Source organism: Vombatus ursinus, unplaced genomic scaffold (assembly GCF_900497805.2).
Source record: "Vombatus ursinus unplaced genomic scaffold, bare-nosed wombat genome assembly UNPS02014775.1, whole genome shotgun sequence".
Taxonomy (NCBI): Eukaryota; Metazoa; Chordata; class Mammalia; order Diprotodontia; family Vombatidae; genus Vombatus; species Vombatus ursinus.
In genome coordinates this window covers 10178126-10200414 of record NW_020954553.1, presented here as the reverse complement: position 1 = coordinate 10200414, position 22289 = coordinate 10178126, and the positions used below count along the sequence as shown (strand labels likewise).

Below are 22289 nucleotides of genomic sequence, written 5' to 3'. Positions count from 1 at the left end.
GTGGAGCCAGAACATTTCAATAGAGGGCTCTGAGTAAGAATACAGAAGTGACTTGAAGTGAGGTATTCAGTAGCTGTGCTTTGGGTAACAACTGGGCATCTGTGAACCTAGTCTGTTTAAAAACACCTTTAGGGGTTCGACACGAATGCATTCATGTGAGGTGTTTCACTCTGAACGATATTAATTACCCTTGGTAGGGAATGATATGCTACTGCATTGAGATCTCTTCCTAGATGTTAGCTGTAAAGTCTTTGCTTAGTTGGAAGGGCCACAAACATGAAAGAGGCAGATGGTACCCAGTATCATCACCCTCTTTCCACAGAATAACGGTTCCTTTGCAATTGTTGTCATCTCTCCTCTTCTAGAGAGTCGTTGCTATGTTCCCTCCTTTCCAGGTCAGGGGCATCAGGTTGGTGGAGTCATCGGGGTCACGGAGTCACCTGGGTCTGCTCCTCTGCTTGTACTCTCAGGCTGTCATGTTCGGGAGCATCTGTCTTGACTTCTGGTTCTTTTCAGAGTTCTCTTTGCTAAGCACTTGATCTCTGCAAGTGGAGACCTGTGGCTATTGCTTAGACAGAAATTGATTTGCTTAATGCCAGGAGGCTGAGATGGGTAGACCAGACTTCAAGCATGGAACAGTATGGCTGTCTCCCTGATATATTCCATTCCTCTTTCTTAACTAACGAGTTAAAGTTGTATTTCTTTCAATCATGCTCCCTGGGACAGGCACAGGTAGTTCAGTATTTATTATTCTTTTCTTGAATATTATTAATTCAACAATGGCATTTCCTTGCATTATTAACTCTCTACCCCTCATCACATCTATTCCTACCTTAAAGAAGTCCTCTTCTGGGGGCTTTTATTCCTCAAAATGGGTTTGAACCATCCTGGCTAATAAATTGAAATTACCCTCTATCCTCTAATGGAATTGGCAATATACTATTAACCAGTTCTGTATTATTAAGCTCATGTGTTTGTGAGATAATTGGGTTAGTAGAGTCTTGAGAGTTTCAGTTCTCTATGCTCTTTCTCTTAAACTAACCAAATTTCTCCAAATCACTAAAGTTGAAAGGTCTTGAAAGTCATATTTAATTGATATAATTAAATCATTTATCTAACCATGATACCTTTGCTATCATTCATGGTCCAAGAAGTTATATTCTAGAGCTTTTCTGAACTTCTATCTGAGCTTTTCTAATTTAATCAATGGTGAATCTTATAGTACAGTTTGGAGGATAGATTTCTGTTCTATAAGACTGAGAACTGAGTATGACTCTCCAGCCTCTCACAGACAGGGTGGAAACAACTGGGTTCTGCCAATGAAAGCCTGTTTTATCGTTATTGATATTCCCATTTTCTTTTTTTGCATGTGGATTTCTAATCATTGGGAAGGGAACAGAGGGAGAGAGCTGTAAAACTCAGGTGCTCCAAGCACTTGGTGAAAAGTCAAAACTGCGCTCTCCTTGTTCCTTCAGTCCTCTATTTCTCTGATAGCTCTGTGGAGGATCCTTGTCCAAGATGTGACATTTTCTTGCAGGGGTTGGGTGTGTTAGGTTATTTTAGTTGACTGTTGATCGTTCAACTAGATACATTTATATTTGCATTTTTTCTTCCATTTCGTAGGATGAAAAGGAGCAGCTCATTCAGTCAAAGAGTTCCGTTGCCAGTTTAGTGGGGAGGTCAAAAACCATTGTTCAACTGAAGCCACGAAATCCAGACCACGTGCTAAAGAACACCATCTCCATCAAGGCTATCTGTGACTATCGGCAAATCGAGGTGAGGAAACCCTTCTGATTTTCATTACACAGCAATGGAGAGAGAGAAAATTTTGATTTTGGGATAATAGTCTCAGAAGAAGACTCACAGAGAGAAAAATAGGAAGGTCACTTTGCCTTGAGTTATTGGTGACGGTAGGCCTATGGAGAGAAGGCCTAGGAAAAGAATAGATGAAGAAGAAAGTAAAGCAGTCCATTTATTTCAAATGTGTCAATATATTCTGGGGAATAGAACTCTGGAAATAGAAATGTTAAATCTTTTCCATCAGACTTAACATGTGTCTCCATTTCTTCTTCTGTAAAATGCCAGTTCCCGGTCTCCTTCCCAGGAAAGATGAGCCCTACATAAATTATCTCAAAGGAAAAAACTATTATATAGCCTACAAATAGAAAGTTGTGGTAATGTTTCCCATCTTTCTTGGTGGTTGTAGCTGTAAAGAGGAAATTATCAAGTAAAATTCTAGAGGGCAGAAACTAAACTTTCTACTTATTAGGTATCCCCCTTTCTGTGCTTAACATAGTATTGTACACTTAGTAAGTAGTCTCTTAAAAACACTTCCTGAATTGGCAGCAGGCACTGGATGACCCCTTCTCAAGGGTATTATAGAGAAGGCTTGTATTCATGTCAGGATCTATCCTAGATGCCCTTTGGTAGCCTTTTTCCACCTCTGGGATTCTATCACGGGATGGATGTTAATCTGTCTTACATAATTCACCACCTTTCCTGATGTGTGAACGTCAGTCTGTATTTTTTTGTTCTTTTTCCAAAACTGAAGTTAGTTATTTCAGGCTCAGGTCACTCTGAATCCATCTCCTAGGCCATTTCCCCCAAACCTTCCACAGCTTTCAGACTGGTCTAGGATTTGTTGTTTTACTGTTGTTGCAAACTTGCCTTCCTTGTCTCTGTAGATCACCATCTGTAAGAACGATGAGTGTGTACTGGAAGATAATTCCCAGAGGACCAAGTGGAAGGTGATCAGCCCCACAGGGAATGAGGCAATGGTGCCTTCAGTGTGTTTCCTCATTCCTCCACTGAACAAAGATGCCATTGAGGTGGCCAACAGGTACTTTTTCTCCATGCCAAATTTATGCCTCCTTCTCCCCTGCTTGACCACGCACCCACCAGAGTTGCTAACCTTGTAGGCCAAGTCTGGCACTTCTTTTGTGGTAGTGACCTTTTAGCAGCTCTAGTGTTTCATTGTGTTAACCATAGCTAACATATTGTTCCTTACCTCAAAAGGGAACTCGGCAATGGTGGGCTTTTCCATATGTACGCGTGTATTTATGAATTTTAAGCTCTAGAAGGTCATCTGGTCCTCTAAAATTGTAATTTTCTATATTTTACATTTATGTTTTAAAAAAAAAAGCAACAACCCTCTTCATACTGTTAAGTAATTTTGCAGATAAAGACCAAGATGTTTTAGGCCACAGTATAATTTAGTTACCTGAGCTTTCATGGGGGAGGGGGGAATAAACACCAAATAGACCATTTGTATATACCTGGTAGAACAAAAAAAGTGAATTGTACATAAAAAGTTTCTGTTGTATATAATTTGCTTTTCTTTTTAAGAAAAGTTTTCAAAGCTGTCTTGTTTCTCAGACCTTCTTTCTGTTCTTTTTCCTGCATTTAAAAAAAAGATCATTTTCTTTTCTGTTAAATCAGAGATAATGGACTGTGGTTGAAGGAGCCTTGGGCTTGGTGTGAGACCAGCTGGGTTTTGGTCCTGTCTCCACTATCTCCTAGCCCTAGGCTCATCTTTACCTTTATTAGCCTCAATTTTCTCATTTGTAAAATAAGAATAATTAGATTTGTGCTCTAAAGAACTTTTTAAAAAGCACTTTATAAACTGCACTGCATTTTCTAAATGTGGCATTGATGACAATGATGACGATAATTATTGTCATCCTCATCATGATGGAATGCTACAGTTGAAATATACCTTTAAGATCATCTCATCTAGCTCCTTCATTTGATGCCTCTGCACTGTACAAACCAGAGAGTGGAAGTGATTTGGTCCAAGTCAAATGGCAGGTTAGTGCCAGGTCTCCTGCTAGGTCCAGCCTTCTTTTCATTACATCATGCTGCTTCCCTGCCCTTGTCTAAAAGTGCTATATGTATTTGTGGCTATTTTTTGGTGGACTTAGTGTGAGTAGCTGATTTCTAAAGTATCTTTAAAACCACATTATTGAGTATTTGCTACATGCCACCAATGTGAGAAACACAAAAATGAAGTTGGCTAAAAAAAGTGTTCTGTAGACACTTTGCTGCCAACCTGGTCCAGTTTTTACAGGAATATTAACCTGCTCACTTGATGAACTTGATTCCTACAGAGCAGGTTTTGTATTTCATTTGTCTCTTTCTTGGCCTTGTTCCTATGAAAAGCATCTAAGGATTTTAGTGAATAGTAAGCTCAAAATAAATCATCATTGTGACATGGAGCTAATGTGATCTTCATATTTTATAGATAAGTAAACAGATTCAGATTAGGGTATAATAATGATAATGACAATAGTAGCATTTATATGGCACCTACTATATGCCAGAAATTGTGCTAAGCACTTTACAGAAAATCTCATTTGATCCTCACTACAATCCTGTGAGGTAGGTGCAATTATCCCCATTTTCCACTTGAGGAACCAGAGGCAAACAAGTTAAATAATGTGTTCAAGGTCATACAGGTAGTCTGTGTCTGAGGTCAGATTTGAATTCAGGTCTTCCTGACTCCAGGCCTAGTGATCTATCCCTTGTGTTACCTCACTGCCTCAAAGATAAGTTTTAGAATTAACATCTGCCCTTTTGGGGAAAGGGAAAGGGAAGAGGAGAGAATAAGCTTCTATATAGCACCTACTATACACCAGACACTGTGCTAAGCGCTGCACAAATGTTATATTTGATTTTCACAACAACCTACAAAGTAGGTGCTGTTATTATCCCCATTTTACAGTTGAGGAAACTGAGGCAAACAGAGTGACTTAGACAAGTGACTTGCCCAGTGCTACATAACTAATAAGTATGTAAGGCCACATTTGAACTCAAGTCTTCCTGACTCCAGGCCCAGAACTCTATCTCCTGTATCACTTGTTGCAAGTGACTTTTCTGGAGTTATACAGCAAGTAGGTGACCAGACAGAACAAGGGCTCAAGTCTCCTGCTTATTGGTTCAGTGCTCATTCTGTTTAGCCTCCCTGTTGTTACATACCCATGTTTTCTCTCTCCCTTTGGATACTTTCACACTTTCTCCATGCTCATTTACCTATTGCAAACAATCATCATTTTCCCTATTGTCCAGCCCTATTGCCCTATTGCCAGTAAAGAATGATGATTGGTTGAAGAAAATGTTGAATGATAAGTTTCTTAAAAATATATTTACAAAGTCCTCTTCACTCCTCATCGCGATGTGCAGATGTCCCCTGGGTTCTAAAGGACTTAGCAATCAAGTATAAATTCTGACAGTTGCTGCCAGTGTGGAAAGGCTTTGAGTAGAGTCTTGGTGCTAGTACTGTGTGTCTGTTATCTGAGGACCAGGCTGGCTAAGTCTGGAGGGGCTTGTCACCAGTATGGCCACAACAACTTTGAAGGGGCCATGTACTAAGTTGTAAGAGAGTAAGATGCATTCTGCACTGGTAAAGGGAGTAGGACAAAACTGCAGATCTTTGAAGTATTTTAGATAATTGAAGTATAAGTATCATTAGTATTAGTATAATAATAACAATGGCTGCCATTTAAATGGTGACTCATTTGGTATCACCATTCTCATTATACAGATGAAAAAAACGGATACTTATGTGACTAATGGCAAGTAACAACCTAACTACTACTAAGTGTCTGAGACAGGATTTGAACAATAGATCTCAATCTCAGCAGATTCCTCATAAAGCTGCTGTATGTGTGTGTACTATTACTCAAATCATCTGACTTCATTCTATAGCTGACAGAATACTTGTTCCACTAACAGAAACCACAGATCCTTCTTATCTAAGCATACTGTCTTAATAAGTTGCTGTGGCCCCAGAATAAACCATTTGGTAGCCAACTATTCAGTGATGAGTCTGTACTTGGCTGGTTCTCAAATACCTCGTCTGTTGCCAGGCTATGAGTTTTTTCAGATGGCTAGGAATATTTCACTGGCATGGCCTCCAGGACAGAGAGTATCACTCACATACCACAATGAGGCATTAAAGAAAGATTTTAATGGAGGGCATATTTATAAATATGCATACATAGCTACATGATTTTACATTTTGTATCATACGTGTATATGTGTGTGTGTAGATACACGTATGCATGTAATTTTGTGAATGTTGAGTATTCTATGAGGATCCCACCTGACTGTGTTAACAAGACATACCTTATCCCAGAACTTCCCTAATCAGCCCAAGTCACTAATTCTGTAAAGATTACTTTACAGACATGTTTGACTTTGTACTCAGATATTCTGAGAAGCCATCCATTTCTTTTTTGTTTTTTTATTGATGCATTTTGTTCTTAAATCCCAGTCATTTTATAATATACTCCTAACACTTGGCCAGAAGCCTCCTTTGTAATTAATAGTAATAATAACAATGATGATTACTGATGTTTATATAGCACTTTAAGGTTTGCAAAATACTTTGCATATATTAACTCATTTTGATCCCCACAACAACTCTATGAGGTAGGTGGTATTATATGCCCCATTTTGCAGATGGGGAAATTGAGCCTACAATGAGTTAAGTGGTTTTACTTAGGGTCACACAGCTAACAAGTGTCTGAGACAAGGTTTGAATTTAGTTCTTCCTGCCTCCAAGTCCAGTATTCTCCACCCTACAAACTAACTGCTTATAAAGAAAAGCAGTCAAGGAAAATTGACCCACACATTGTCCATCGCTGACTGCATATGCAACACTTAGCACACATAATTCCTCACCTTTCTACTTCTGCTTCTAAATCCCAGAATGTTTCTGAAGCTAAGCCCAGGGCCAGTAAAAGACTATTAGCGGGACTTAACAGTAGCAGCTCATGTGTAATGAACACTATAGGAACCAGAACTATGATTTCATTCACTGGGAACTTCCAGGTGAAGAAACTCCTCCGACCAATGCAGGCAGGTCTGCACCTTCTCTGAAACTGAATTTCTCAAGTATCTGTTAGTGTTAGAGTCCCCTCGTGTACAAAGAGGTTGGGTAACTTACCTAATGAACACTTTAAGGTTTACTCCTGTAAACACATTGTAAGCACTTTCTTGACCATATAGTAACGTGTCTTTGTGTTATTTCCAGAGTGGAGCAATCATATCAGAAGGTGATGACCCTTTGGCATCAGTTGCATGTGAATACCAAAAGTCTTATTTCTTGGCACTATCTACGGAAGGATGTTGATCTTGTGCAGAGCTGGAACCTGGAGAAGGTAATTTGATAGATACCTCTCTTGATATCCTTTTGGGTTGGCTTTGTCAGGAGAATTTCTTTTGATTCCAGTGGGAGGCCTATTCAGTTGACTGGAAGATCATGGAGTCAGGGACATTCTTGTGGAAATTTAGTATTAGTAAATGGAAACACCAGTTTACTTGGTTAGGGAAAACAGCAGGTATATTGGTAAAATAACCTGGATTGGCTGTAGTCTTTGAAATGATTTCTCATACTTCTTAGCTTCGATCCTTGGCCCCTGGTGAATGCCATCAGGTTATGGAGAACCTCCAGACCCACTACGAAGATTTCCTACAAGATAGCAGAGATTCCTCACTCTTCTCAGTGGCTGACCGTCTACACCTAGAGGAGGAGGTGGATTCTTGTAAAGCGCACTACCAGCAGCTGGCTGAGTCCTTGGAAAATGGTGAGTGTGGGAAGGGTGATCTTAAGCGAGGGAGTACCTCACAGAACTCTCTAAATGTAGTTCCTTTTTCCTCACTATAAAAGCATATCTTTTTAGCATTTAAAATACATATAGTTGGGGAAGGCCCATATAAACATGAAATCTGCAAATCACATTTTGGAAGCACTCCTTTACATAGTGCTCTATAGTTTATTAAGCACTTTCTTCCCCACAACCTGGGAAATAGATCATCATAATAATAGGTCACATTTATATAGCACTTTACAATTTACAAAAGGCTTTCTCACAACAGCCCTGGAAGGTTAAGTCATTGTATCCCCATTTTACAGAGTTCAGTGTACATAGAATTTAGGACCAGATTTGGGTTCTTTGTCCCCCAATGAAGTCTTCCTTTCTAGAAGAATGTTAGATTGAATCCTGAGTCTCTTGTCCTCTGTCTCTTTAAAGCACTCTTATCTTATGCTGGGGATTTGTAGGCTTTGGTTGTTCTCTGGGATGGCTTCTGATCAATTTCAGTGTTTATGTCTTTGTAGAAGATAAGGATGAGACGGTCGCTAGGATGTACATCTCAGAACTGACAAACATCCGACTCCGTCTGGAGGAGTGTGAGCAGAGGCTGATCAGGCGCATCCAGTCTTCAGCTGGCTCCAGGACTGACGAGGATGCTCGGCAAGACAACGCTTTACGCATCGCAGAGCAGGAGGTCGGCCCTGAGAATGGGATGGGAGCTTCTTATATTGGGCTAGTCGGTAGATGAGTGAATTGAAGGTTGTGGGAAGTAGTGGAGCCTAGGAAAGTAAACTGCAGCTTTTTGTTAGTCAAAGCATATGTCTTGAGGAGTTTCTAAAGGAAACTCAAGTCTCCTGTAGCCAGTCTTGTAAATGCCAAATTACTTAAGGTAAAAAGGTGATTTCTGAGGGAATAATATAGAATGCTGACTTCCATCTTCTTATTTCTAAGTGGTTCCCTCTCCCTTCAGAGAAAAACAAATTTCTTGTATATTGTCCAAGGCTGGCCCATTTAGGCTACTTATTTGCAGAGCTATAACTAGATATTTTGGTACCCTGGGCAAGCAGTCCTAACTGGACTGGCAAACCAACTTTGTATTGATGAGGTGGAAATAAATACAAAAAGTAAGTAAGACAAATGCAGCTGAGGGAGAGAGAATTTGTTATTTATAGCAGTTACTAGCTAGAGGTTATTAACCATGCAAATTCATCTGATAACTTCCTATTTTAACTAATCATCCTTAGTAACTAGAACTGCTGAAAGAGTACACGTTTTAAAATGTTGTGCCCTAGGATCAAGCCTGGCCGTAGTTGATTGTTCTGCTTGTTAGCAAGACTACTCAGTAGGGGCCATGGCTATTTTGACAATATGGTAGCATGCAGAGGGAATTCCTTGGGAAGCCTTGGAGTCAGGAAGATCTGAAGTCACCTTTCACCTCTGACACATCCTGAATTTGTCAATCTGGAAAAATCCCTTAACCTTTCATTGCCCATGAGTATTCTCTAAAACTATAAATTATAGTTGACAGTCTTCATTGATAAGAGGAGTTTCTTTCACCAATGAAATCACACATCCGGATAGCACCTCCTCCTATTCACACACAGACCCACAAAACAAAATAACACAATTTTCTTTAATATGCCTAATTTCAGTCATGTAATCCAAAAATCTGGTGACTCCAGATTTGAATCAAATCAACATATATTTACTGAGCACCAGCTGACCACAAGGCCTTGTGTTATTATAGTCAGTAGTTAGTAAACATATATTAAATGCCTACTATGTGCCAGGCACTGTGGTAAGCTCCAGGAATACAAATAAGAAAAAGAGAGACAGTTCCTGCCCTCAAAGAGCTTACAGCCTAATGGAGAAGGACAACACAGAAAAGGAAGTTAAAGGGGGACTGTGGTATGCCGGAGGGTATCTATCCAGGGGGCGGATTTTTGTGGAGTTGAAACCAAGCAGAGCAGATAATGTGAAATGAAGAGTTGGCTGGTGAATTCTGAGCCCTCTATGAAGAGAGGTTTTGGAAGGAGTTTGTTGTTCTGCCCTTCTGCCCTCCATTCAGAGGGGAGAGGCAACTGAGGGTGTTGAGGTGTGAGTATTGAAGCTGAATCAGTATGCATCATGATGAAATTTCAGGTAGTAAGCTTATCCTGGGAGAGGCATGATGATATATAGTTTATCCTATACATGTCTCAGTTTATCCTGTATATGTGTTTGTACATAGTTGTTTGTATATTATCTCCCCCCTTTAGATTGTGAGCTCCTTGAGGTCAGGGATTGTCTCTTGCCTTTTCTTTGTATCCCCGGGCTTAGGACAATGTCCAACACATAGTGGGTACTTAATAAATGCTTGCCTTGGTCAAGAAAGGAGAGATTTGAGCTGGGCCTGAATGGATGGAAAAGATGTAATAAGTCAAGGGGTATATCATTCCTCTGTTTTCTTTCATTATTCATTAATGCTTGATGAAGAGTGGGAAACCCATACATTTTGGTTAAATGGAATCTGAAATACTTCACCATGATAAGCCTATAATTTTCCAAGAGTCTATTTTTATAGTATCTCCCAGAGTCTTATTGTCCAAGCAAAGTCTAAACTCTGAATTAAAAAGTTAATTTATATCTTTCCTTAAGGAGAAATGAAAAGGTGGGTGGGGGGAATTAAATCTATTAATCCCTACTTCTTGTTCTTTCCTATTATTCATTGATTTTTTTTCTCCATTTTTGTGTCTGGTTTCTGATAGCGTACCCAGGAAGATCTGCAACAACTGAGGTCTGATTTGGACAGCATTTCTACAAGGTGTAAAACCTTCCTTCAGCAATCCCCATCGGGATCCAGTGTTCCTACCCTTCGCTCAGAGCTCAGCTTGCTGGTGGAAAAGATGACCCATGTGTATGGACTGTCCTCTGTCTACTTTGATAAGTGAGTGAGCTGGTATTTTGGTTCTAGGGGCAGCAGTTTGGAGTGGGATCAGGAGCAGAGGGTCCTGATGTAGTGTTCTGTCTTTAAATTGTTTAGGAGAAATTCAGGAAGATTTGGGGAATGTTGAGGTTTGGTGATCTTAGCTTCAGGTAGAGAACAACTACAAGCATTGTTTAGTTCATAGCATCCCAGGGAAGGGGAAGTCTAAGGCAAGTTGCCAAATATGAGAGGTGTGAGGAAAAGCTCTTGAGAGTTCATTTTATTATGTTTCTTTAAGATTCAGTAGAATCACTAAAAGTGATATCTTCCCTTTCGTTAGCAACAAAGTAGAAGATGACAAAGTTTTAAACATAGCACTAAGCTCCAAAAGTTTGTTTCCATTTTGTTGACCCCTCTGCTGCTTGTATGGAAGAACAATCCTTAAACTCATCGTAACATTCACTGATCTACTAGACTCACATTCTTTTCTCCCGTAAATCTATAAAACTGGGTTTTCCACTATTGATACACTATAGATATAGTGCTGTCTCCACAACAGCCCTGTGAGATAAGGAAACAAGTAGTTTGTTATATCCCCATTTTATAGATAAGGGAAGCAAATTGAAGTTATCCTTAGCCAAGGCCCTGTGGCCTGCATATGGCAGGGAAAGGAACTACAACCCAAGTTTTCTGACTCTGGTTTCAGCATTCTTTCCACTACATCATTTTGTATCTCCTCAGTGTCTTGTGTGTGGCATAGAGGAAGGACTTAGTCATCATGTACCATAGAGGTCTGGGTGATCTGTTTGAGCCAGTCCCCGTTGTTGTTGCTCCTTGCTCCCCTTCTTATTCTTGAGATTGCTTACCTAATCTAGGTGTCATGGAACTTCTGTACTCTTCCTTTCCATGGCTGATTAAGCCTGAATGTTCACCCACTTGGCAATATTTGATCTCTCTTGGTTCCTGACTTAGTTCTGTGGACTGCTTAACTTTATTTTTTTAAATTATATATTACAAACGATACTGAATATCAATACAATCAAACTTGCTTTGCAACCACTTTGAATTAAACAGGTGTGATTCATGACATAAAATGTCATAACCATTTACATTTCACTTCCTCTAAGTCTTCCTCAGGGTATGTTTATCCATTCTCTTTACTTTTTTCCTTTTATATACTTGAGGTTAGTATATACCTTGTTCATCTACTTCTGGGTGGGGTTTTTTCCTCTGTATTATTTCTTTTTATATAGATATATTTTTGTTTCATTAAATATTTCCCAGTCACATGTAAAAAAATGTTTAATTATCATTTTTAAAAATTTTGAGTTCCAAATTCTCTTCCTTCCTCCTGTCCCTCCTCCATCCCTCGAGAAGGCAAGCAGTTTTAGATAGATTATATATGTGAAATCATATAAAACGTATTTCCATATTAGCCATGTTCTGCATCATTTCTTTTTTATTTAATATTTTAATTTTTACTAGTTACATGTCAAACAATTTTTAACATTGGTTTTTGAAAATTTTGAGTTCCAAACTCTCTCTCCTTCCCTCCCTCCCATCCCTCTTCCCTGAGAAGGCAAGGAGTTTGATTATAGATTTTACATGTGCAGTTGTGCAAAACATATTTCCATGTTAACCATGTTCTGAATTATTTCTTAAAGGCTTATAATGATTGACATATTTAGATATAAGTATTAGGGATTTAGAGCTGGAAAGGACCTTAAAAATCCAACCCCCTATTTTATAAATCAGAAAACCAAGTTCTAGAGAGGTGAATGTACTTGCCCAAGGTCATATAGGGATTAAGTACCTATGTCCTCTGATTCCAGATGCAGGGCTCTTTCCTCAACACCACACTAATGGGGACCTGAGAGTTAACACTCTTATGTTCCATTCATCATTTCTATCTGTGACTTAGATTAAGGCAAAGAAGGTATTATCTCATGCTCTGTTGAGTGTATAAATACCCATATTCATTCTTTAGTTGGGGTAGTCAACTCCAAACTGCATCTGAACATTTCCTGTTTGGTTAATATTCCAGTTATATCTGTGTTGCTGTGTGTCCTAGGTTTCAGGGATTCTTGGATGCAGGGTCAATTATGTGACAGAAGTAGCATGCTTTACTTCAGCTATTCTTTGCTTAGAAAACAGGTAATATTGTCTAGTTTTGAGTGAATGTCGCTATCTTTACCTTGGTTCAGCTGTGATACCAAGCATAGATAGCAGTCAAACCAAGAAAATGTTTCACAGGGCCACTCATAGCTGTAACATTTGTTTGAAATGGATGCACACATACCTTACTGCTTGTCTGATTTCTTTGAAACCACAGTGACTTTATAGCAAAGGTGATTCTTATTCAGATGTTGCTGTGAGGAGCTCCTCTTCAACCTGGCCCTGTGAAGCAGTAGAACATCTAGAGTTCATTGGCCTCGGGGAATACTGGCTCTGGGACCACAGGCGGCCACTAAACCTTTCTGGGCCTCGTTGTCTCATCTATGAGGCATACATGATACCAAGACTATTGACCTGGTAGCGTTGTTGTAGTTGTGGGAAAAGTGTTTTGTGTGCTTAAAAGCAGTATGTAAATATGGATAGTCATTGGGACTGAGCCTGTGTTCTCACTGGTGGAGAGAATCCTCAAATGAAGAAACTCTCAAATTGTCTTCATTGTCAGAGTCTCAGTTTCCTCAATCTGTAAAATAAAGAAGTTGAACTAGATTATTTCTGAAGTTCCTTCTAACTCTTAAAAAATAGAAAATCCCTTGTTTTGCTTTGTTTTACTCTAGGATTGATAAAATACTGCATGTGTTCTACTAAGGGAAGTTGTAGAGTCCTTGTTCTCAGAAGGTAGGGATTAGACTTGGTGATTTCATTGATAGAGGGAACCCCTGGATGAGGAAACTACCTCTCCCAATGCAGGTTCATACCTTCTCTGCTACTGCTGGTCTTAGGGAGTTGCTCTGAGCACTGAGAAGGTTAGTGTGTGTCTGAGGCAGGTTGGTCATCTTGGCTCCAAGGCCAGCTGTCTTTCCATGACATCTCATTGCCTCTGTGGAATGTCAGTTGTTGTTATTATTCCTCTCTGTATACTTAATGTGAATGCTTTTTAGAACTTACAGTGCTCTTTTCTCGTTTATCCCTGGCAGACTAAAGACAGTCGATGTTATAGTCCGGAGCATCCAAGCATCTGAGCTCTTAGTCAAAGGATATGAAATCAAGCTGAGTCAGGAGGAAGCTGTGCCAGCAGATCTCTCAGCTCTGCAGTCTCACAGGACTGCTTTAGAGGTTAGTCATGATGACTCTTCACTTTGCACATCCATGGCATGGCTTCATTAACATTGTCCAACTTGGGACTGTAATGACAGTGATGGCTCTTGGGACTTAAATGAATGGCTCCAAAGGGAGGGAAACCTCAGTGCCTGTAGCTGGAGAGACATGACCTTCTCAGACCCTGATATTCTTGCAGTGCCTCCAAACCCACAAGGCTCATTTTGGAGTCTTTGTTTTCATTATTTCTGACAAAGCATATTCATGTGGATGTTTTGTTCCCCAGTGAGCCTTCAGAAGAGCATGAGCCACAGCTTACTTTTTTTCCTAATTCTGATTATGGAAACATCCTCATGGCTAAGCTCCTGAACTGTGAATATAATCTGTGACCAGCTCTCAGCCAAATCTATGTGGTTTTCTGTGGTTTCCTTGGTCCTACACAATCTGTATTTCACCTCTTGGGAAGAATGTTGAAGCTGCTATTCCATGACTGACCATCTACATATTTTTGTAGCAATGGCTCAATGATGTAAAGGACAAGAACTCGGTTTTCCTGGTACTGGATGAGGAAATTGCCAAAGCCAAAATGGTGGCAGAGAAGCTGTGCCGCCTGACACCTGAGCGCAGCCTGGACCTAGAGCGGTGCCAAGAGAAGGGGGCCCAGCTGCAGGAGCGCTGGCACAGAGTCGGTGCCCAGATAGAGAGCCGGTGAGTAGGAGGGCTCCCACCTGCCCAGTTCCAGAATGTTGAGAGTACAAATGGGATAACTACCGGGAAGTTCTGACCCAGTCTGGAAGGGGAGGCTGGGAGAATCATGGGAATGAAAATTTTGGAAAAGGGATGGAAATGAGCTAGCACTACTGTACCAACAAGAAATGCCCATCTCACAGTGAGGATACCTAGAATGCCCTTCCCAGTGGTCAGCAGCCTTCTCTAGACGAGATGCCTCATCAGCTCTATGCTGGGTGCATGTAGGCTGGGCCTATTAAAAGTTACTGACTAGAGTTTTCTAACCCATAGCATTTTCTTAAGGTCAGAATTATTGTATCACCTTAAAATAAAAACAAGAACCTCTTTTCAGAGATTCTTTTTCCTTTCAGATACCATAATTTTTTCCTAGTTTGTGCTGACTTCAGTACCTATAAAATCTGGCATTTCGTCCATACACATACTCTTTCCACAAGCTGATTGCAAACCCTCTGCAGTTCAGCAGATTTTTTCAAGAAATTCTGTAGGGGATAATATGCATCACTCTGAAGCCTCCCTGGGGATAAGCCTCTCTGAACTAGGCTAACAGACAGCAGGCAGTCTGTTACTGGTCCTGGTGGTTGTTAGGCCCTTCCAGAGTTTATGCTCCACTGGCAGAGTCTCTAAGAAACTAGACCAGTATCTGTACCTTGATAATGGGCTACTGGTATAGGACTCGATAGCAATGGAGGGTTTAGAATTTGTATTTTTCAAAAATTCTAGAGTATACATTATTCTCTTTTGGCTAATAAATGTGCCAATCCCGGATTCCATTCCTGATGTTTAGTTTCACTTCTTCGTATTACTTTGAGCCCTTCTTTTGGGTGACAATCAATAAATATTTATTAAACATGTACTATGTGCTAGGCTCTGTGCTAAGTGCTAGGAATACAGAAAGAGGCTCAGACTAATCCTTGCCCTCAAAAGGCTCATAGTCTAATAGGGGAAAACAACAAATATATACAAACAAGTTATATTCAGGATTATTAGGACATAATTAACAGAGGGAAGCCACCAAAATTAAGAAAGGTTGAAAAAGATTTCTGTGGAAGATAAGATTTTAGTTGGAACTTAAAGAAAGCCAGGGAGGCCAGAGTCAGAGATGAGGAGGGAGATCACTCCAGGCATGGGGGCCAGCCAGAGGAAATGCCCAAAACCAAGAGATGAAGTATCTTGTTCATGGAGTAGCAAGGATTCCAGCGTCACTTGATTGAAAAGTACATGGTGAGGAGTAAAGGATAAGAAGACTGGAATCATAGGAATGGGTTAAATTTTATGGAACAGCTAAGTAGCACAGTAGATAGAGGGCTGGACCTCAAGTCAGGAAGATGAGTCTTCTTGAGTTCAGATATCTGGTCTCAAACACTTACTAGCTCTATGACCCTGGGCAAATCACTTAACCCTGTCTGCCTCATCTGCAAAATATGCTGGAGAAGGAAATGGAGAAGGAAACCATTATTTCCAGTATCTTTGCCAAGAAAACACCAAGTAGGGTCACAAAGAGTAGGACGTGACAAAAAGCAAAAACAAAAATAAGACAAAACGAAACCTGAACAACAAGTTTTGAAGGATGTTAAACAATAAGCAGAAGATTTTGTGTTTGATTCTGGGGGTGATAGGACACCAGTGGATTTCATTGAGTAGGAGGGGTGACATGATCAGACCTACCCTTTAGGAAAATCACTTTAATGGCTGAATGGAGAATGGATTGAAATGGGGAAAGACCTGAAACAGGCTGACCCACCAGCAAGTTATTGCAGTAATCAAGGCATGAGGTGATAAGGGCCTGCACCAGAGTGGTGGCAGTGTCAGAGGAGAGAAGGGTCGTATTTGAGAGATGTTGCAAAGGTGAAATCATCAGGCCTTGGAAACAGCTTGGATTTGGCAGAATGAGAGAGAGTGAGGGGTCCAGAATGATACCTAAGTTGTGAGCCTGAGACTGGGAGGATAGGGTTGCCTTGTACAGTAATAGAGAAGGCGGGGTTTAGGGGGAAAGATAATGAGTTCAGTTTTGGACATGTATACTTTAAGGTGTCTGCTGGACATACAATTTGAGATGTCTGAAAGGTAATTGGAGATGCGAGATTGGATGTCAGCAGAGAGATTGGAGCAGGATTGGTAGATTTGATAATCATCATCATAAAGATGGTAATTAAATCCGTGGGAGCTGATGAGATCACCAAGTGAAACAGTATAGATGGAAAAGAGAAGAGGGTCCATGATAGGACCCAGAAGGACACCTGTGGTTAGAAGGTATGATCTGGAGGACGATCCAGCAAAGGAAAAAGAAGGAGCAGTCAGATAGGTAGGAGAAGAATCAGGAGAGAGTTATGTCCTGAAAATCTATAGAGAAGAGAGTACCAAGGAGGAAAGAGTGATCAACAGTGTCAAAGGCTGCTGAGAGGTCAAGGAGAATAAGGATTAAGAAAAGGCCATTGGATTTGGCAGCTTTGGGCTAGGTTTGGATAGGAAGGATTGGCCTCTGTACTGAGGCCAGGGTGTTTATGTATGCATAGGTCACTATCTGAAGCAGAAGTAATTCACAAGGATAGGATCTTCTGCACGGGGTAGTTGGAGTGAGTTCTGTGGTACTTACTTTGATACTTACATAGATCAAGGTTCTTGTTGGTGTAGGGACTCTTTCTACTGGTGCTCTTATTTTTCTAGAAGTGATATTACTGAATAGGCATGATCTGTTAGGCATTTCCTTACTGGGCTAACACAGAGAACCACTGTTGCTCCTTTGCCTTATGCAATATTGAGAGTCCTGATCCCAACTTACAGGTCAGGATTTAGGAGTATAGAAGAAGACAACAGCCGCTGCCTGACACTAGGAAATAATCTCAGATGAGGTACAGAATTCGCCACATTTGTGATTGACTACCAGGCCTATGATGTAGTTTCACGGGCTTATCTGTCTACTGCTGCTGCTTTTAATATCGCAAAGGAAGCAGTCACTTGAAGAAGTGGCAACTAATTGAAGACCAGTCATTGCTGCTTCCTTAGCCTTGGAAGATGGAAAATATTCAAGCCTCTGGATTTTAAATCGGAGCACCTGGATTCAAATCCTGGTTTTTATGCTTGAGCTAGCTATATGACCTTAGATAAATCATTTCTTTTTTTGTGGCTGTCAGTTTCCTCATCTATAAAGTGAGGACATTGGATTATATGATTTCTAAGGTTCCTAGCTCTAGTTCTACATCCTACAATCAAATGAAATAGTCCATCGCCCCAGCTTGGCATTTGTGATCTCTGTGGACCTCCCTATAGATACTTGGGCCAGAGAGGAAAATAGCTCATTCTCTGGATTACGTAAACTCGCAAATATTTGATGGTTACTAATTCCTTTTTGCTTACAGACAATCTGAACTAGAGAACATCCAAGAAGTGTTAGGGGATTACCGGGCCTGCCATGGAGCACTCATCCAGTGGATCGAGGAGACCACTGCTCAGCAGGAGGTGATGAAGCCAGGTCAAGCAGAAGATAGCCGAGTGCTATCAGAGCAGCTCAGCCAACAGACAGTGAGTATAGCACTTCTTCTCTTTTCTGACTAAATTGATTTATTGCATTTTTCCAGGACAGAGGAGAAATATGGGGAAAGCTGTTGGGAACAACTTCTGTGTAGTAATTTGTCAGCTAAATTGTGAAATTTTGTTATAGGCTCTGGTTGCAGAAATTGAGAGGAATCAGGCAAAACTAGACCAGTGTCAGAAGTTTTCCCAGCAGTACTCTGCCAGTGTGAAGGTAACTATGCATTCCACATCAGGAACTAAAAAATTTAAGGCCTGACATTGTTACCCATGGGTCCCATTCTTTAGCAAATAAAAAGAAAAAAGAACTCTTCTTGAGAGAGATCCTATCTCTTTTTGATTTCATGGGATTTCTGTTTTGGAAAGGACTTCAACTATCATCTAATCTAATCCCTATCTCAAATAGGTAAATTCCTCTGCCAAGCCCAAAAGAAGTGGTCCTACAGTTTCTACTTGATATTCTTTGGTAATTATGGACTCGCTACTTACCAAGGCAGTCCATTTTTGGACAACTCTTTTTGGGGAAGTTCTGCCTTATATTGACCTTCCAAAATTTGCCTTTCTCTAATTTCTGCCCGTTGGTTTTAGCTCTTCCCCTCCAAGAACAGTTTAATACCTCTTCCGTATGTCAACCCATCATACTTGAAAATAGTGATTGTGTCTCATCACAAGGTTTCTCTTCAGTTACTTCACCTGTTTGTCATAACATGTAGTTTCAAATCTCCTCTCCATCCTCATTACCTTCCTCTGTACACACCATAGCTCTTCAAGGTCTAGAGCTAAGCATGGCACTCTGGACAATATCTGATCAGGTTGTAGGAGAAGTGAGATGATCTCTTCCCACTAGATATGCTATTTCTTCATGCAGCTTCAAAGTGTGTTACTTTTGTTGGAGTTTTTAATCAGACCCTTGGTGCAGAATGAGCTGGCATATGTGCTGGATATGATAGTGGACTTTTTCTTGACATCATTTGATGATGGAAAAATTTTAAAAGACTCCATGGAAGAAGTGAGTTTTTTGTTATGGAGTTATTAAAGTCTTAGGTGCAAGGAATGAATCTCTTTACCTTCTTCCTTGCTCCTTCTTCTTCTAGGACTACGAACTGCAATTAATGACATACAGAGCTTTTGTGGAATCTCAGCAGAAATCCCCTGGGAAGCGCCGGCGCATGCTTTCCTCATCTGATGCCATCACTCAGGAGGTAAAATGTGATGAACTGGAGTTTTCCCCTTTCATATCTGAAATGTCTCTACCACTCCGAGGGGTAGATTCAGGAGGGAAGAAAGTTATCCATCTGATGGAAGAGTTGGGTTCATCTCTCTTTCACTGCTCACTGTGGGACCTACCTATCCCCAAAACCTTTTCTGTTGAATATAAAAACTGACCCTTCACCAGTTTGGTATTTACATATATGTGGAACTCACTTGGGGTAGGTGGGGGGAAAAACATGACTTGAGTGTGGTGTGGTTATACGATCTGGGATCTGGCCCACCTTTAAGGAAGACAGGAAAAGGATTGTTCTGGTACCACCCATAGCCTTGCTGGGAGAGGGGCAGGGGGCATCCAGAACCACAAAATTTGGGAAGGCTCTCCTCTAGTCTTCATGAGAGTTTTGGACTAGGATGCTACCTGTCTGCCTCCCCTCGGATATCTCTGATCTAGGGGCATGAGGCTGGGTGCCAAATGAAAAGCTGTTTGCCTGCTCCCTCTCAAGGGGTAGGGTAGCCCATGGCTTATACTCAGCAGCTTAGTCTTTTCTCATAAAAGGCCATCATGATGAAGAAGTAAACTCGTTTATCCAAGCAAAACAGTAAACAGGAGTTAGAGAAGTTATGCAGACTAGAATAGACCAAAGAATGTACCATGGTAAAGGAACTCTTTGACTGGAAGTGAGATGAAAGGGAATGACCTCACCGATGATCAAAGGGAGCCCACAGCATTCTCAGCTGCTTAGAAGTCATGTCCTTTTACATGTAGATAGTATAGGTCACAGAACTATTCCTGCTGAAAACTGCCCCACTCTTGGGAGGAAGCATTTCCTTGCTATCAGTATATTTTAAATTTCTGGCCCAAAATTTACATAAGTTATTGTTTAAAATACAGTTCATGGACTTGAGGACTCGGTACACAGCTCTGGTGACCTTGACAACCCAGCATGTGAAATACATCAGTGATGCCCTTCGGCGACTAGAAGAGGAGGAGGTGAGTACGGTCTGGCCTGCTTTCGATCATCTTTTTAGAGTGAGGGTATGTATGCAGTCTCCTTGTCTCAAGAGTCACAGTATCTTGTTTTGGGACTGCCATTGACCCTAGATGCTTCTTTTTAACTTTTCCTTATCTCAGTTTCTCCACTTGTACATTTGAAATCATTGTGAAATTGGATACAATGTTGTTTTTGTGGGACTTTTATCAAATCAACAGATAATTGGTGGAGTGCTAGTATGTGGCAGGCATTCTGCTTTGGAAAATGTACTATCCCAAATAAATGGTTTGTTGCCAACTCCTGTCCTCTAAATCTCCTGTTCCCAAATCCTGTTGCACAGCTCAGCATAGACTGTAAACTTTTACCAAATAGTTTCTGAGCATTGATTGATTTGATTGGGGCATGGGGCTTCTCAGCTGCCCAGTGATTCAGTAGTTGAATTAGCTTTGGTATAATAAGCCTGCTATCAATACAATGTGATAAGGGCATTGATGTCAACTCTGTTGCTCTGTTTCCCATTTTAGAAAGTTGTGGAAGAGGAAAAGCAGGAACACGTAGAGAAGGTGAAAGATCTTCTAGTCTGGGTGTCTGCCTTAGCAAGGAGCCCGCAAGGAAAAGCCACCTCATCCCAGGGCAAAGAATTGATGGACATTGAAAAATCTATTTTAGAACAACAGGTTGGTGATTCTGCCATCTCCCTGCTCTAAAGTAACAGATTATGTTTAATATGATAAGTAACAATTCACATATTACAGACTCAGAATCACAGGATGTTAGAGTTGGAAATGATCTGATAGATCCCTTCATCGGATGCCCTTCTTTTACAGAGGAAGAAACTGAAGGCCGTTGAGGAGGAGATTTGATTTGCCCAGGGTCTAACAAGTGGCAGAGCCAGTATTTCAAACCTAAATTTTTAAACTCCAAGTCTAGCATTCTTTCTGTTATGCCACTTCATTCCCACTGCCCCAAACCCAAAGGAAGCTAATTATAACTTGGAGGTAGTACAATCACTAATCTATACCACTAGACTAAGAACAGCTCTTTATGTATAATGTCTTTACATTTTAGGGTCATTCCAGTTTTTTCTAGATTCTTCAAACCCTTTGGGTCACAAGACTTAATTTTCCATTAATATAGGTTCTGACTGAGGAGCTGGCAGCCAAAAAGGAGCAAGTCTCTGAGGCCATCAAAACTTCACAGATCTTCTTAGCCAAACATGGCCACAAGTGAGTATGATGAATGAGTGAATGAGTGAATGAATGAAGCATGTATAAGTGCTTAATATGTATTAAGCATGTGCCAGGCACTATCCTAAGCACTAGGGATACAAATATGAAAGTGAAACAGTCCTTGCCTTCAAGGGCCTGACACTCAAATGGACAAGACAATATATATAGGAAAATGATAGCCAAGGAAGGGTCTGGGAAGTCATTGGGATGGTGGCAGGTCGGTGATTGATATGTTCTTTGTAGAGGCGATGATAGTGTTGGTTTCATATTGTTCTCATAGCGAGAGATGGAAAGAGGTGGTGGCAGGATGGGAAATATAGAAGGTGAGGTCCCAACAAATTCAAAGCTGGGTTGCTGAGCTCTGGCCAGGGCTGGTATGTGGTGGTTGTACAGTAACGTGTCACTTGCTGCCATAGGTGCCTAAGTATTGAAGGGTAGGGAACAGAGGTATACCTAAAACCAGGAAAAGATACCTCCATCTGGAAGTAATCCATTAACTAATGATAGCCTCACATTTCCCTAGCATTTGATTAGGTTTAAACATCATAAGGGAAGCTTCCCAATAGCTCTTTAAGTAAGAGATACAAGATTATTCCAATTTTGCAGATGAGCAAACCAAAAGTCAGTGGTTAAGTGACTTGCCCTTGGCCACACAGTAAGTTTCTGAGCACAGATTTAAACCTACATCTTCTGATTCCAAGTTTGATGCTCTTTCTACTGTCCCACGCAGTGCTAGGCACATAAGTACTCTGTAAAAAATATGTGTGTGTGTGTGTGTGTGTGTGTGTGTGTGTGTGTGTGTGTGTGT

General features: G+C 40.6%; 1 protein-coding gene across 11 annotated transcripts in view; it reads left to right on the top strand.

Annotated features, from left to right (window-relative positions):
* The window catches only part of MACF1 (microtubule-actin crosslinking factor 1), a 375956-nt gene that overhangs the window by 187530 nt on the left and 166137 nt on the right, over window positions 1-22289 (top strand). For all 11 annotated transcript variants that reach the window (XM_027864644.1, XM_027864643.1, XM_027864645.1 and 8 more), the window contains exons 21-34: window positions 1624-1776; window positions 2685-2839; window positions 7034-7160; window positions 7403-7586; window positions 8120-8289; window positions 10343-10521; window positions 13650-13788; window positions 14285-14478; window positions 17877-18039; window positions 18179-18262; window positions 19143-19250; window positions 20153-20251; window positions 20777-20929; window positions 21390-21478. In XM_027864644.1, the coding sequence (XP_027720445.1) occupies window positions 1624-1776; window positions 2685-2839; window positions 7034-7160; window positions 7403-7586; window positions 8120-8289; window positions 10343-10521; window positions 13650-13788; window positions 14285-14478; window positions 17877-18039; window positions 18179-18262; window positions 19143-19250; window positions 20153-20251; window positions 20777-20929; window positions 21390-21478 (1997 nt within the window). The remainder of the gene's footprint in view (window positions 1-1623; window positions 1777-2684; window positions 2840-7033; window positions 7161-7402; window positions 7587-8119; window positions 8290-10342; window positions 10522-13649; window positions 13789-14284; window positions 14479-17876; window positions 18040-18178; window positions 18263-19142; window positions 19251-20152; window positions 20252-20776; window positions 20930-21389; window positions 21479-22289) is intronic.